This window comes from Zosterops lateralis (assembly GCF_965231275.1).
Source record: "Zosterops lateralis genome assembly, chromosome: 6".
NCBI classification, from domain to species: Eukaryota; Metazoa; Chordata; class Aves; order Passeriformes; family Zosteropidae; genus Zosterops; species Zosterops lateralis.
In genome coordinates, this window is record NC_139761.1 from 21628575 (window position 1) to 21644764 (window position 16190).

Sequence of the window (16190 nt, forward strand, 5' to 3'; positions counted from 1 at the left end):
ATTTACCTGCAAAGGAACACTTTTTTGACTGTCCATCTCTGAAGAAGTGCACTAGATACTATGATCCTCGACCTATACACTCAGAAGATAAACAGCCTAAAGGACAGAGGCACTGGCAGCAGCCTGCAGAGGTTATGGGGTTTGTGTCAGCCCTGCACTCGGGATGGGGTCTGAATCCACAGCAGGAAAAGACAGTAGGCTCATACCCACACCTTTTGTATGGGCCAGTCAGACCAAGCACACAACTTGACTCTCTGTCAGAATAACGGTAACACGATGACAGAGAAGCTCAAATAACTTTTAGATTAATTATTCAGAAATAGCAGCATCAACAGGATATTAAGGATGTACTTTGTAAAGTTCTTTGAAAGCCAGCGGAAACCACTAAGCTTCAATGAGGCCGAGCGCTCGCAGACAAGTGGCGGCGCTCCTGGAAGGAGCTAAGAGTAGAGAGCCCTGAAAACCTCTCTGGAGCTCAAGATGAGGCGTCCAGGCTGCAGCTCCGAGGAGCGGGGAAGTCGCTCCGGGGCAAGGCCTCAGCCGCAGGAGCAGCCGGCGGCTCTTCCCCCTTCGCCGGGAAGACACGAGCGGCGGCCCGAAGGACGCGAGGGTACTCACGAAGGGCAGCTGGCACCTCTGCACCGACCCGAACTGGGAGAAGTAGTCCTTCAGCTCCTCTGCGGGAAAACGCACCCGGTTACCCGGGCCCGGAGCCTCCGCGCAGCCGCGGCCGCCCCGGCCCGACCCCCGCCCGGCCCGAGCCCGCACACCGCCCAACCGCGCCGCGCCAGCAGCGTGAGGGATGGGAGCGGGGGCGCGGACTCACTGCTCGACACCGTCCAGGGAATCTCGGCCACGAAGATGTCGAAGAGCCGGCGGGAGCGGCGCCCGGCCGCCCGCACCGCGCTGGCCGCCCGCACCACGCCGGCCGCCGCCATGTCGGGCCTGCGGTGAGGGGAGGGACGGGGGAGGGAGAGGGAGGGGCGGCCCGAAATGGCGGCGGGGGCCCTGACCCGCGAGGGCGGGGAGGACGCCTTCCGCCGGCTCTTTCGCTTCTACCGACAGCGCGACGCGTCCGACCTGCGGGGCGTGGTGGACTTCTCGGCGCCGGGGGGCCAGGTAATGCCGGGCTGCTCCTGCCCGTGCCGCGGCCAGCGGCCTGGAGCGTCCCGCCCTCTGCGCGGGCTCTCAGTGCGGGGCTCTGGCGGAGTCGCTGCAGCCCTTCTCTCCACCTGCTCTTTCCTCTCGTGCCTGACGCCGAATCCCTAATGCCGCCCGTTTCTGCCTAGAGGACTCGAGCGCTGAGCCTCTTGGAGGTCCCTGCGGTGTTTTCAAAGGGCCTGGCCCGAGAGGGGCAGCTGGGCAGGGCCGGGCCCCTGTACCGGGCCCCTGGGGAAAGGGGCTCTGCCGAGGGCACAGGGGCCGTGCAGCCGCCCCTGGCAGCACCCTGCCGAGACACAGATCTACTGCTTTCGGTTATACTTTTATCATGTTTAATTAGCTCCCTACACTGCAGTAGGGGCTCTGCAAAGCCGCTCATAGAACCACGCGGTATTTAAGCAGCGGAACGTATGGACATAAAAACCCTCAAGTTTCCCTCTCGGAACTGTTTCCTGGGTCTGCTGGCCCATGTCTTAGCCCTGAAACACCTGAGTGAGCAGAAATCAGCTTCTCCATGGTGTGCTGCCTTCCCCCTGGTAAAGTTTCTTCTCCTTTCTCTCTCCTGTATGGTAAATGCTTGGCTTACTCATCAGGACGAGTTCAGCTGTTACAGTGGGTTGGGGAGTACAACAGTAGCTGAAAGTAGTCGCCATCATAGTAGTTTACCATGTCCTCAGTGATGGAGATCAGTGAAGTGATCGTCTTCATCTTCAGTGGTCCTTAAAACTTGCCTTCTGTTTTGTCACCTCACAAAAGGATGACACATATCTGCTCAAGTGTTGTTAAACAGGGATTTTCTGCTTGTGAGCTTATGTCAAAAAAAGGAGTTAGGAATTTAATTAAAATGAAACTTTGCCAAAGTTTTCATCATTTCAATGCTGAGGGGTTTTTTTAGTGTCCTATTACGCTATTTATTTTTCTATCTTTTTGGACTATGATTTTGCTGTTGCTAATGGAACAAAAAGCCTGACCCATATGAAATTAGAGGCATTAGAATTAATCAAGAAAGTTGTTAACATTTCAGCCTTTCTTGAGCTTGCAGGAATCCTGTATTTGGTAAAGGATTACAGCATTATGGCTCTTCTGGGAAATTCAAAGTATTTGAAAACATCACAAGGATCTGTCTTATCTCAATATGACTCTTTTTGTGTCTGTTACCTTCTAAGAACAGGTGACAGCTTACTAGTGAAAACATCTTATATTCCTTTTTCCCCCAGGTTAAAAACATCTGGCTTTTCTCTTTAAGAGCTACAGGCCAGGCAGATTGTCCCAGATGATATGGCTTTTTTTTTCTCAGAAAACTGCTTCAAGCATTTGAGCTCTTCAGTGAAGTGTGACATACCCCATCTGCCCTGTTACCAGGCTTATTTAACTGATTCAGCACGTGTAATTCTTCAGCACAGAAACATCTCCTGTTGTCCAGAAGGCCAGGCAATAGCTGGTGTGGAAGCACTTTGAGCAGGCAGTGAGGTGGCAGAGTTTTGCTCAGTTGATGAACTTTTCTGGGGACACTCTGTGGACAGGACTGTGAAGTAAGCTCAAGGCTGGCACTCACAAAGCTGCTTTTGACAAAGAGCTGAAAAATGGCTAAACTTGACTATACTGCCAGAAGGTACTGTCCAGCAGTAGTTCAGAATTTCTTTGAAATTCTGTGTATGTAATTTAGTTCTATTGCTCAGAAAATGTTAGCCAGAGCTGTCAGCTGCAAAGAGACTGATTGGCACATGCACCACTACAGAGGCTGTGTGCAAAGGCCTTAATTTGATACACATTTTCAGTTGTCATAGACAAAGTCTCACAGTCTCTGCCAATTTACTCCTCCTGTGCCCCTGGCCATCTCTTTCCTTCTGTGAGCCTGTACTTTTCTGCTGCTGCATGGAGAGCTGGACTGGGGAACTAGGCCAGAACAAAACCAACCTGAAGAACCAACTACTGCCCTCCTGAAGACAGTTCCCTGTCCTAAGGGAAGAAGGGAGTGGGAACACAGTAGAATGAGTTTGGTGGGTTTTTTTTCCAGCAAATACTAGCTTAAATACGTGTGTTACTGCAACTTAAGAGAGTCTGTCAAGTAAATACATCTTGCCAAGCCTTGAGCTGTTGATTGTGCTGTGAGGGACAGAATTGGCAGGGTGGCATTCAGAACTGACAGTTTCTGTAGTCCTTCATATCCAACAGCTTTGGCTACTTCATTGCTGTACTGCTTATCCTTCTGTAAATTAGAGATGAGAATAGTTATCTACCCTATAGGATCATGAGCAACTTCTATTTGGAATGTTCCTGGAAGGTGTAAAGTGTTACGAGTATATTGCTCTCTAATGGAGGTTGATAATTACCAGAATGTTTTTATAATGATGAGGCTGTACTGTGGAGGCTGTGGAAATGGACAAATCATGATGAAATTTTTCTTATTGGTATATATTGTTTGGGGTTTTTTTATGAGTGGGGGACATCTCATCCCTAGGTAAAACCTGTGAGTACCTTTTCATTCTTATGTTGAATGTGTATTGGCTCTGTTTGCCCTGTCCTGGTCACAGCTGTTTACACAGTAGTTCTGAGGTACATTTGGCATTTTCACGAGAGTTACCTTCCAATGTAGTAGCACTCTTCCTTTTAGATGCTATTTTTGGATGAGTTTTGTGTTTCTCACTGTTTTTTAAACCAGATCTGTTTTCTTTTGCCAGGTGTTCCGATCACAGCTCAGTGTTTCTTCAGTCAGTGATCAAGATGCCTACAGAGCAGGATTACAGCCAGTTAGCCAGTGGAAAGCCTATGGCCTCAGTGGCTATCCAGGTAGGTACCTTTGAATTCAAGAGAAATACAACCTTGTTGCTTTGACTTCATGCAGTTTCAATATTATCTTTCTTGTCCTGCCTGAAAAAGCTATTTTGGTTTGCCTAAGTGTAATTTAATGTTGTCATAAGTGCAGGAGGACAAACAAATTGGCCAAAAGGTGGGATACAGCAATATTTATGAAGGTGAGAAGAGCCAGTTGTTTCACAGTGAGATCAACCAGACCTTAGCTCATGAGAATGCATTCCTGTTGCCTTTGGCAGAGACTTAATTTCTGTAGAATCTGTTTTCCTCAGTATATATCGTGCTGAAATACATGTGAAAAACATGGCTGAAATACAGTAGTTTCACAGTAGTTGAAGTGTGGCATCCACTTGTCAGTGTGGGACACAGAATACAGTAAATGAATAAGAACCTTTTGGCCTATTCAATATGCAGAGTAATTTCAATAGGCAGGTTATTTCAGAAATGGAAACGTGGTTTAGGTTTGCAGTTTACCTGCTACAGTCACAGAGAGGTATTAGATTGGAAGGCACCTCCAGAGGTCTAGACCAACACCCTGCTTGAAGCAGGATGAAGTTGCAAGTTAGATCAGGATGCTGAGAGCTTTGTATGGGTAAATTTTGGAAATCTCCAAGGATAGAGATTACACATCCTCTCTGGACACCTGGGCCAATATTTGGCCATATTTTTTTCCTAAATCTTATATCTAATAAAAATTTGTCTTGCTTTTATTTGTGATTGTTGTCTCTCATAATCTTGCTGTAGACATCTGAGAAGAATCTGGCTCCCCTCCTCTCTCACGTGTGTAGGTGCTGCTCACCAGGATGTGTCACTAGCCCTTGCTGCTGCTCACAGTTTGTCCTCAAGGCAGCCTGGCCTTGGTTTGGAGCTGCTCTTGACACTTGGGCCCTGATGTTGCATGGGGTTACTCTGCCCCAGATGCAGAATTACCACTGTTGAACTTCTGAGGTTCTCTTTAGCCTGTTCTTTGTTCGTTTGTCAAAGTCCTTTCCAGGGGCAGCAGTAGCCTCCAGCATATCCACTGCTGCCCCAGTGTAGTGTGATCTGTAAGTGAAATGAGGATAAACATCCCATCATCCGTGTTGTTGATGTAGATGTAGTTATCAGTCTTTGCCCAAGATCAAAGAATGCAGCTCACAACAGCTGCTGGTTAGACTTTGAGTCATCAAATCACGATTCTTTAAGCCTGGCGGTCCAGCCACCTTTTGCCTACCCTTTCAATTTGCCCAAAAAATTTATGGCTCCCAGTTTGGCTCCAATGGTGCTGTAAAAGACCAAGTGGAAAACTTTTCTTAAGCCAAGGTAAACGTCATCTCCTGTTTTCCCCTTGTCTGGACATCTCACTGTAGCAGGCAGTAAAGCTGGTTAGACAAAATTTGCCTTCCATGCTGTCTGTTCCCAGCCACCATGTGTCTGGAAGTGGCTGTCATGAAAATTTGCTTCGTAATTTTATCAGGGGTTTTGGTAAGGCTGGTGAGTTTGTAATTCCCGAGATCCTCCTTATTTCAGGAATTTTAGTTTATTAATTATGTTTTTTTCTCATGTTTCTTTCAGTTCATTGGGACCTCAGTCAGTTTCTGAGGCTGAGTTTTGGTTGCTTTGAAGCCAGCCTAGCGTTTCTGAAACTGAGGCAGCCATACTACCCATCTGGGATGTTTAATACACTGAGAATTGAATAAATTCAGGAGAAAGGCTTCTGCCTCTTCTTGCCTTTATAAATGTTTTGTTCTACTTACCTGTCATATTATAACTGCCCTCGCTTGGTCTGCTTGTCATTTACTGTCTGTCTAAACATATTTCCTAGTAATTACATAGGGGGTGTGGGGAATCATAGGTGTTCCACTTGAATGCATTTCTCTTCTGCTTTGGCAAAGGAAACCTTTTTACTAAAATGAAATGCAAATACATTGACAAATTGTCTGTCCTGTTTAGAATCAAGTCATGTATGGACTTGAAGAGAAGAATAATTTATCATTTTTCAGCTACCTGTATCTGGACATCCTAAAACAGTAGGAGATCTGTAACCAGCTGTCCCAATAGCTTTCTAAGTGAAGTAAGAATTTCTTTAGTTTTTCTTTGAGCAAATGGAAAGGAAGTAATTTGGTTTTGTCCCCACAGTAAGCAATGAAATAGAAGACTGAGGAATCTGGGTGAATTTCTGTCGTGGTCTGAGTTCTCTGAGAAGCATGTGATGCTGTCTTTGGTCTTTGTAACTGACACTTTTTTTTAATGAGAAGATTTTCCTGTTGTTGGACATCTGCATGTCTTATCCTTCCTTTGACTAAGGTTGGAGACCCTTTTCATTAGGTGCAAATTAATTTGTAGTACATAGCAAGATAGTGCTACAGTAAGAGAATTGCATCTGCTTCCTCAGGGCAGTTTCCTTCAGTATACAATTTCACAAAGAATAATTCTTTCCCCCCACATCTTTCAAGGCCAAGAGGTTCAATTACGTGGTCTTCGAAATTTGTCTGTGGTGTTCTTCAGTCACTTCAGAAAGATTGCTACAGAACTATATTTCTTATTTGTTTCTCTTCTCCCTCCTATGTGTACAAGTTACTGATTTCTAGCGCTATTAATCTTTGTTCTGTGTTTGCATAGAATTTTATAGTAAAATTCTGCAACTGTTAGAAATTCAGTTTCTGCCTTTCTTGACACAATAAGCATAGTAGTAACCCACTTTTTAGTTGTTACAGCTTTTGTAAATCTACACCAATCTAGTTTCTTAAGAGAAACCTAGGTTAAGGTTTGGAGAGACATGAGCAAGTTTGTGATATAAAAGCCATAAAGTCTGGATTCTTGTTCTCATCTCTGCTTGTAACTAACTCTTCAGGCTTCAATGCCTTCATTAATACCTGGGGATAATACATACATAGGCAAGTGTAATTTCATGAATGTAGTAAAGTGCTTCAAGAACCCCACATCAAAAGCTGTAGACAGGAAGGGCAGTATTACTATTCTGTTCTATGCAGATGCCAACACAAAGTAAATGTAATGCGTCTGTCAAAGAAACTTGTAGCCAAACCTATTAGAAGGCTGCCATAGTTTCAAAGGGCAGGGGGTGAAGTGAAGTGAATGACCATATATGTTTTTAATACACTGAAGGCTTTTTTTCTAACCAGTTACTTTAATTGAGTCTGTGAGGTATGCTGGCAGGTAGCTCTTTTTGTGTGTTTTTATTACCACTTTCATAAGGCCACAAGGCAAGTTTGTATCCTACCAAGACTCCTAGCTTTGCTGCTTCTTTTTTCATCTATTTTTGTATCTGTTAACTTGATATGACTGAGAGGTTCAATAAGACGGTAAGCCAAAACCTTAAAACCTCCTTTTCCTTTGTTCCTCTTACACCCTTATCTCTCTTTACGTGTGGATTTTGTGTTGGTTACTGAACTGACAGTCTTTGAGAGAGTGCCTTGATTCTCAGAGTAAGTACAGTACAGATTAATAGCATTTCTCATACGGACTGCTGCTTGAACCCTGCCTGAGATGCCTGGCAAAATGAATGTGCAGAACAGCTGCATTTTTATTTTGTTTCGTTAATTAACAGTGCCTGCAAACTATTTGCAGTCAACAACAAGCGGATTGGGATATAATTTGACTTTCATGCCCCTTTCTGAGTTTTACCATATCAAAATGCAAATATGGATACAACCAGACTTACCTGGAAATAACCATGAAGCGAAGGGGAGGACACTTTACATTACTAGACACTTGCTCAACCCAGGAGCTTTTTTCTGAGGTAGCAATAGGAAGACAGTATAAGTTCAGAGACAGGGATAAAGTTAGTTTGAAGCATAGAAAAACTAGGCCAGAACTACTTCAGCTTTGCTGGGCTTAAGAGAAAAGTCATGCTGAATAGTTTAAAAAATAAAATTTACTCCAAAGCAATCAGATTTCCATGTTCTCACTCCTTTATTTCCTGTAATCAGTATGCCTTATATAGATACGTCCTTTATTGTGTTTTTTGTTTGGACCAGTGTTGGCTGCCCTCTCTGCCTTCAACCTTGTGCCGCCTTTTTTTTTTCTGAAAAAAACCCAGTAAGTTTTAACTTAATTATAATAGATGTCATCAGTTTATATGCACAGTCAATGGTTGTATATCTGTGGGGTTTTTTTAATTACCTCTGATTCCTGTCCTTTGCTCTAGATTCAGAAAAAAACCCAGGGAAAAGCCTAATCTCTATCCTCTCCTTTTCCTTTGTGTCAGGGTTTATTTTCATACCAAACCCTTTCCTTCCGGGCTGCCAGCGTCACTGGGTGAAGCAGTGTCTCAAGCTGTACCCTGAGAAACCCAATGTCTGCAACCTGGACCTGCACATGGCTCCTGAGAAGACCACTGACCTGTGGGGACAGAGCAAGGAGCAGCTGAGGTACGTCCACTGTCACCTTTTGGGGTCCAAACTAATGGAGCCAGATCTCACCTTTGAGAAGGTCTAAGGAAATGGAGCAGGGAAGGGAAGCTGAAGAAGATTGTGTACATGCTGGCAGAATACAGATGGTATCAGACATGCCACGTTAAAGATGGATATTTCATGGCTTCATGTGCATCCTTGTTAATGCTCTGCTTTCATTTTCAATGGGATTTTCTAGTAGCATGTTGTTCTAAAGCCATTGGTGAAATGTTAAATAGTGACCCTGGCTGATGTGGTGCTTGAAGTTTGCTCAGCTCAGCTACAAGTGGAACTGCAAGGTCCCTCTAGGCCTCGGTTTTCCTGAAGCAAAATGGATCCCTTCCAAAACTCCCCACTAATGGTAGCACTTCTTTCCAGTCAGCTCATAGACCCAGTACACTGTAACTGAAATGCTGTTAGATGTACTTTCTTGAACTTCTCAAATCTACCAGTTTCTCTGTTCTTATTTTGTAAAGTATTTCTTTTGGTTTGGTTTTGTTTGTGGTTCTTAATTCAGTATGACACTGAATTAAATGTATTAAATGTACCATTTTAATGGCAATCTTGTTTAATCTGAAAGATTCCTTCAAGTTCAGAATTCTGTGGCTGATGTAGATGCTTTTTCTCTACCTGATTTGGAATTTAATGGAGAATTTGTCCCAGTTTTGAAGTCAAGTAGAAATTTTAAAAAGAGGAAGAGTCTTTTAAAGCTTGAACTTTATTAAAGGCACCTGTAAAAATACATATAAGACAGAGTGTTTACAGTACACAATCTTTTAGCTATTTGGATATCTATCATTACCTTACTGATTTCACTGCTCGTTTTTTATAATGACCGTTTTGTGTGATGGTGCAACCGGAGTTCCCTACAATGCTCATCTTCCACCTCAGTCTCTTAGTGAGGTTGACATGCTGAGATTTTTGTTCAAAAAATCTCTCAACATCTACAAGATATAGAATGGCAAAAGCAAGATTGGGACTTCTAACTGTTTGCACATAGGAGAGAAGTTATACTCTCACTTGTGTCTTCCAGGCTCAGTCAGAATTAGTTACAGAAATGTAGACACCATTTTTGTGTTCCATCAGGAGTGAAAAATTGTTCTGCGAAAGGACTGCGCATTGTGCCCAATGGCTGAAAAAATTGGAGTACTGCTCCAGTTTGACAGGCCTCTCCCAGCAAGACCTCCTGTGTGCAGGGAATGATCAGAACAGAGGTTAATTTGCAGCTGAATCTAGTTCAGTTGAAAACAGTGTTTGGAAGAGTGATGGCTGGCAGCAACCCTGGCATTTTTATGAAGTACTTACCTGAGTCTTCAAATACTGCTGTATTGTGCTTACACCTAGGGGTAGCAGATGAAACTGGGCAGTCGGTCTGGTATCTGGAGTGAAAGTCTTTCAGGAAGATGAAAAACAATGCTTAACTAAAATGAGGTCTACTTCCAAGATAGGTCACAACTTTGTTGCTATTTAAGGCCATCAGGATAGTGCAGCATGTGCTTGGGTCACGGCTGATCTGCTCTTTTCAGGATGCAGGAGTCACAAGGTAGGCTGAATCTATACAGTTCCTAGACATTTATGCTATGCTTTCCTCACAAAGTGGAGCCTGAGTATTTTCTCTGGGGCTGGGGACAATTAAAAGCATAAAAGGGAATAGAGTATTCCCACAAGGGAGATATAGATATGTCCATCTTTGTGTATAAGGAAAATGCTGGAGGGGTTTTATAGATGGTATCATTACCAGCAAATAAAGAAACAAGGGATCTTCAGACCAAAGCTCCCATGCTGTTCAGTCTTTTTCTAACATAGTTACACCAAACCTTTTCTGTGCTTTCTTGTGGGACCTCATTGTTTCCAGATACACACTCACTCATACTTTCCTCCTCTTAGCAATCACATATGAAATCAAAATACCAAGTTCTGGGGATAAGGACTTCCCACATGCATTTGAGCTCTAGCACTGTAGCAAAAGAAGGGCACTTTCGAAAGGTGCATTGTAAAATTGTTTCATTATGAACATTGTTTGTCAGTTGAAAGATGTACAAGAACAAACTGTGGGCTCTCCCTTTTCTAAATACTGTGTTACCAGCTTGTGGGCTACACAAATTGTTCCAAGCAGCATGTATTTGACAGTTATTGTGTTGGTGTTTATGGTAATTGCAGTTGCTGTTACCCTATGACAGATGGAAATTGGAAAGACTATTTCCAGTAATCAGTGGGATAAGAAAAATTACTAAAGGTAAAGAAACTGGCCTTTTATTCCTGTTTCTGGTTTATCTTAGGAGCTATCAGTATGGTATAGTTAAAGGACAGGAACAAGCTGCCTATCAGGTAGAAATGCACAATAAATGCAGATGTTCAGCTGAGACTTGACCATGGCAGCACAAATATCAATCTTTTTTTGTGAAAGAGAGCATGTCATGCTGAACTAATGAGACTATAAACGAGAGCCAGCCAGCCATCTAGTACTACTGTTTATCTTCTGAGTATATTTCCTTTTACTATCTTTTTCTTTTTTTACCCTAACACATGATTTGGCTTGAGTAAAATATGCTGAAATTGCTGGAATGATAAAAAGATAGATGTGTACCTTCCTTTTTGTATTTGTCCTTAACATATTTCTATCTGATTTAGTTACCTATACTCTGTAACTTCAAGGGCTTTTCCATAGTCTGTGCTAGAAGCCTCTCCTTGAAGCCTCTTCTTGCTTTCATCATCTTCAAGTAAGAATGGTAAATTGGTGTGTGGCTTCAGACCATTCAGTCCCTTTACTTCATGGTTATCACATGAGAAGAACAGTTCTTTGTCCTGCATAGCAGTCTGGATAAGGGGACACCTGCAGTCTAGCTGTCTTGATGTGTAGTCATAGCTAGAGAAGTCTAGCTTTTTACTGAGTCAGTCCATCCTAAGGACATTTTATCAAAGTACCAAATAGTAGAACTAACCATCCTTTGAAGTATTATGCAGCAGGCTATGCTTCATGTCAGGCAACTCATTTTCCTTTCTTGTAATTTTCCATTAAGTGCCTAGAATATTTTTCCCTTGTATTTGCAGCTTTCAGATCTTCAGATTCTGGTCTTTCACTTTCGAGTGCTCAAATAGGACATGTTTAATTCTGATTTCTTAATCTGTGCTGCTCATTGTTTTTCCATCCAGTAATCTCTTAGGTACCATGTTGAAAGTACAAGCTTTCAAATTGACAACAGTTGGCAGTAGGCCTCATGGATTGCACACATTCCATGAACTAAATTTTCAAGGTCTTTGGAGGAAGAAAGTATTGGCACTGAAAATAAAAGTTTAACATTGATCAGTTTTAATAGCATTGACTGGTTTTAATAGGCTGTGAAATGGATGAGTGAATCTCATTACAGTATGCTGCATTTCCAGAAGACCCCTCAGAAATTAACACATATGCTATTTCTTTATATTTTTTGTCTTTGTAGAAGAAAAGGTTCCAGTAAACGGGAGCCCAGGAGCCTCTTGGAAAAGTTGCGCTGGGTGACCCTTGGTTACCATTATAACTGGGATACTAAGGTATTGAGATTAAAATCTTCTCCATTTTCCTTAGCCATAAGTATTCAAAATGGCAAAGAGAAGGACATCAGGGAATAAAATGTTTATGATCTTACAAGACAATCTTGAGGAAAGGCACAAACAAACTGTGCTTTTAAGAACATTTTAATCTGTATTGGTTTAATGTGAAGGGTTTAACAGCAGAAGTTCATTGCTGCATTCTTTCCTTTGAAAGTTAGCGTGATAGCATACACTCAGCTCTAAACCTGCAACTATTTCAGGGTAAGTGGCATTTTTACCTACCAAAAGGGATGATTACAAAAGAATTGCTAACTACTTAAGCTGAGTGTGACTTCTGGGAAGCAACTCTTCTTTGGTCAGGTGAGACTGCTGCTCATGTGATTTTGAACTTAAATGAGTCTGAACCACTATAGTGCATTCTTACCAACTAACAGCTGTTCTGAGGATCCTAATCAAAATAAACTTTTTTTTTTTCCTGAGACTGAGATAGACGGAGGCTGATAAACATTGGCAGAGTGAATATGCACCTTATCTGTATATTGCAGATAACCAAATCTGCTTGAAGCCTTTTATTCACCAGATCAACCTGTTATTGGATGGCCTTAATAAAAGTTTGGTTATTTTATCTTCCAGTAATCTCAGAATGACTTATGAGAGAGACAAAAAGTAGGTTTGCAATTGATTCCTGCTTGTTATTGATGGAAGGAATAAAGATCCTTGTTTTGGAGCTCGTTGATGTGCTATGGAAATGTCTTTCCATTGGCAGCTTCAGGTTGTGACTGAGAAGATCCTCAGAATGTTGGTACTAATCTTACTGATTTCAAGTTTAGCATCTAGATATAATGATTAACTTCACAATTAATTGAATCTCTGGCAGTCTCAGACTAGGCCACAAATTTAATAATAGGAGGTAAATTTGTACTTCCAAGTATATTTGCTGCTCTGATGTGTTGGGTGTGGCTTTTTTTTTTTCTCCCCCTCTCTCCTCCTTCCAGAAGTACTCAGCAAATCACCACACTCCTTTCCCCTCAGACCTTGCATTCCTATCAGAACAAGTGGCTGCAGCCTGTGGGTTTCGAGGTTTCCAAGCCCAAGCAGGGATCTTGAATTACTATCATTTTGACTCTTCACTGGGAATTCATGTGGATGAGTCTGAACTAGACCATTCTCGGCCCCTGTTATCATTCAGGTGAGTCAAGGAAAACACACTCGAGTATTATGGAAAGATCAGTGGCTTTTTTCTAGGGTTGCATATGATTATAGGTAGGCAGTATGATGTAGTTGACTAATTTGGTATATAATCTTCACTCTCAGAAGATTTGAATAGCAAAAGGCTGTAGGTCAGGGACATAGGTTTTTCTTTAAGGATTGCTTGAATAGCATGGATGTAGTGCCTGGAGTGAAGAGTTCTTTTGCAAAGGGCACAGTTCTGTTCTAAAGCAGCAGAATGTCAGTTGGGTACTAAAGAAGTATCTCAGCAGAACATCAGACCTGACAGGACAATTGCTCTCACTGTGCCTATCTTGAACCAGATCTCTTAGTCTGTTTGCATGTTCCCACGTAAAAGTTGTTCGCAGGAACCCCTCTGATTTTTTTGATCGCTTGCGGTGTTTTTTATAAAGGAATGTAATTACTGATATTTTCTTACTGTAAAGAAAATTATTATCTACCTGAATTTGTTTTCTCTCTCCATCCTTATACCATCTCTAGTTTTGGGCAATCCTCGATATTTTTGCTTGGGGGCCTGAAGCGGGAGGAGGCCCCAACAGCGATGTTCATGCACAGTGGAGATATCATGGTGATGTCGGGCTTCAGCCGCCTGCTGTACCACGCTGTCCCCCGAGTCCTGCCCAACCCTGAGGGGACAGCTCTGCCCTCGTGCCTCGACCAGCCTCTTGCTTCAGACCTTCCTCTTGGCTCAGTCATTGAGCACAGCTCTGAGGAGGATTGGCAGGTGTGTGCCAAGTACCTGCAGTCCTCCCGCATCAACATGACTATTCGACAGGTGTTGGCTGAGGGTCAGAAATTTCCAGAGGAATCTGGGACAAATGGAAAGGGCCAAGCACCCTCTGAAGACAGTTATCATGAGAACAGCAAAGTCAAAAGACATAAACCAAACACAGTCAGCTGAGACCAGGAGATCATACTGACATGGACCAGACAGGCAATCTCCATATGGAATTAGGAACTGGTGTAATACTGGAAAGTTACTTGTTTGTATTGTTGTTAATAAACTTGTGCAGAATAAATGTAGTCCTTCTTGCTGTAATAAATAGGTGGGAGGAGAAAAAGAATTTAAAAGGAAAAGAAGGATAAGTTCAGGGCTGGAACTCAGGAGATTAACTCTATTGGCATTTTGTCGCAAATGTTTCCTGTACTCTTTTTTCTTTAAAATACCTGTATGTCAGAGAATTTTAAGCTTGGTTGAGCTTAAATGGTTTAAGCTTTTGGTGAAGCTTGGTTTAAGCTTTAGGAGTGATGCTTATGAAGTATTTTGGAATCATTGGACAGAGAGTGTTAGCAAAAGATACATAATTGCTATGTGATAGAGAATCCGGTTGGGCTTGTAAAGCTCAGCTGAAGTGAAGTAACAAGTGTGAAGGAGAATAGGCTGCTATGGGTGAAAGACCTACCTGCAACATTTTCAAGATAATTACTTCTACAGCAAAAATGGGTTCAGTGATCAGAAACTGGCAGCTCCCTCAAGCAACCTGCTATAAGCTTGCTGTACTCCTGTGCTCTCCTTTCGCCTGCTTGCATCCCCTCAACTGCAGCAGAATCTGCTTTTATGAATGGTACTGAACATCTTATCCCAGATTTTAGAGAGAAACAGTTGGGAGCGGTATCTACTTAGAATATCTAGTAGCTCCCAACTGGGTCTCCTCCCAGCAATAAATGTGACTGAGCCTAACATTGCCATTCTTTCAAAACTGCCCTCTCCTAAGTGCCTGTGTGTTATGGTTCTCCGGTCCCAAGGTAGCATCTGTAAGGAACAGGATGACTTGCAAATAAAAGCAATGAAGCTGTAAATTAAGTACGTAAAAAATTAATCAGTGACTATCTCTGTCACCCAAAGATAAATATATTGAAACAAAGAAAAGCACTAGCTTTTGTGCTATTTTTTTTTTAAATTCAGACCTTCCTATCTACTTTTTAATGCAATTTTAATTGTTGGAGTGGAATGTGCTATCCCTGGGGTATTTTGTTGCACTTTCCCAATGAATAAACTTACTTGGTTTTTAAATTAAAGATCTCTATCAGTTTTGGGCTGGCTATTTTCTTCCTTTCTTATTCTTCTTGTTAGTTGTTTCAGTGTATTGTTAATGCTGCTGTATCTCTTGTGCAGTTCCCTCCAGGCTTCTTTTGGATCTACTGCCTCTGCAATCTGCCAGCTCCTGTGAAGGAGCCCTGCATATGTCTGCAGGGCTGCTTTGCTTTTAGGCAGTTTCAGAGGGGTGTTGCCTGCAGTGTGAAAGTTCGATTTAATACGTATGTAAAAGTTTAATACTTAAACTTTTCCTCATGGGTAAAGTGTCTGGTATGCTTATTTAATGGAGGTGAATGTGTGTTTGCAGCAATTAATTCCTTATACAATAGTGGAAAGAGTTCCATTAACATAAGGTCTGAAATAATTAGATATTAGTTTTAATATCTTATTCTATGGTAGATGTGTGTCCTTTCTGTAGCCTGGGCCTGGCATATTTACAGCTGAGCCCTAAGAGAGTGACTATATTATGCAAAGAGGTTACAACATGACCAGAAAGGAAAGTTGACTGAGTCAAGCCCAGAAAGCAGCAAAGCTCCCTTAGTGGCACCTGAAGATGGAGAAGGATGGAGAGGCATATCTGTTTTCCTAACTGAGAAGGCAGACTGACTGTTCTTCCTTCTGGAGAAGGAACCAAGGATTGTCCAACTCACTCATCTCTGCTGGTAAGACAAGACAGAATCATGGAACTAGAAGAGGGTGAACAGGAGCTGATTTCTTCATGTCACAGGCTGAATTGTAAATCCATGGTTTTCATGTCTTTTGTTCCTTATAAATATATGACAAGTAATCATTTATTCCAGGATTCAGTTGTTCCTGTGATTCAAAGACAAGAAACCATACTGTTTACCCTCTGCAGTTAAAAATTGTAGTAAATGCTGCAAACTACTAATAGCAGTTGGTCATGAGAAGTATCCAGTCCATTGAAGCCTTATGTTTAGATGTGACTGAGTTGAGAATTTGCTGTGTTACTTACAGTCAAGCTTTTTACATAATGCCATTGTAAGACAGCCTTGATCTAAGTCTGT

At 42.4% G+C, this 16190-nt stretch overlaps 1 protein-coding gene across 1 annotated transcript; it reads left to right on the plus strand.

Annotated features, from left to right (window-relative positions):
- Nucleotides 1-802: 802 nt before the first annotated feature.
- On the plus strand, nt 803-15170 carry ALKBH1 (alkB homolog 1, histone H2A dioxygenase; the record flags this gene model as incomplete). Its single annotated transcript, XM_083862722.1, is given in 7 exon segments — nt 803-953; nt 956-1119; nt 3843-3951; nt 8183-8345; nt 11807-11897; nt 12893-13086; nt 13608-15170. Coding segments are annotated over 7 exon segments (1293 nt in total). The 3' UTR covers nt 14029-15170.
- Between the last annotated feature and the right edge of the window lie 1020 nt (nt 15171-16190).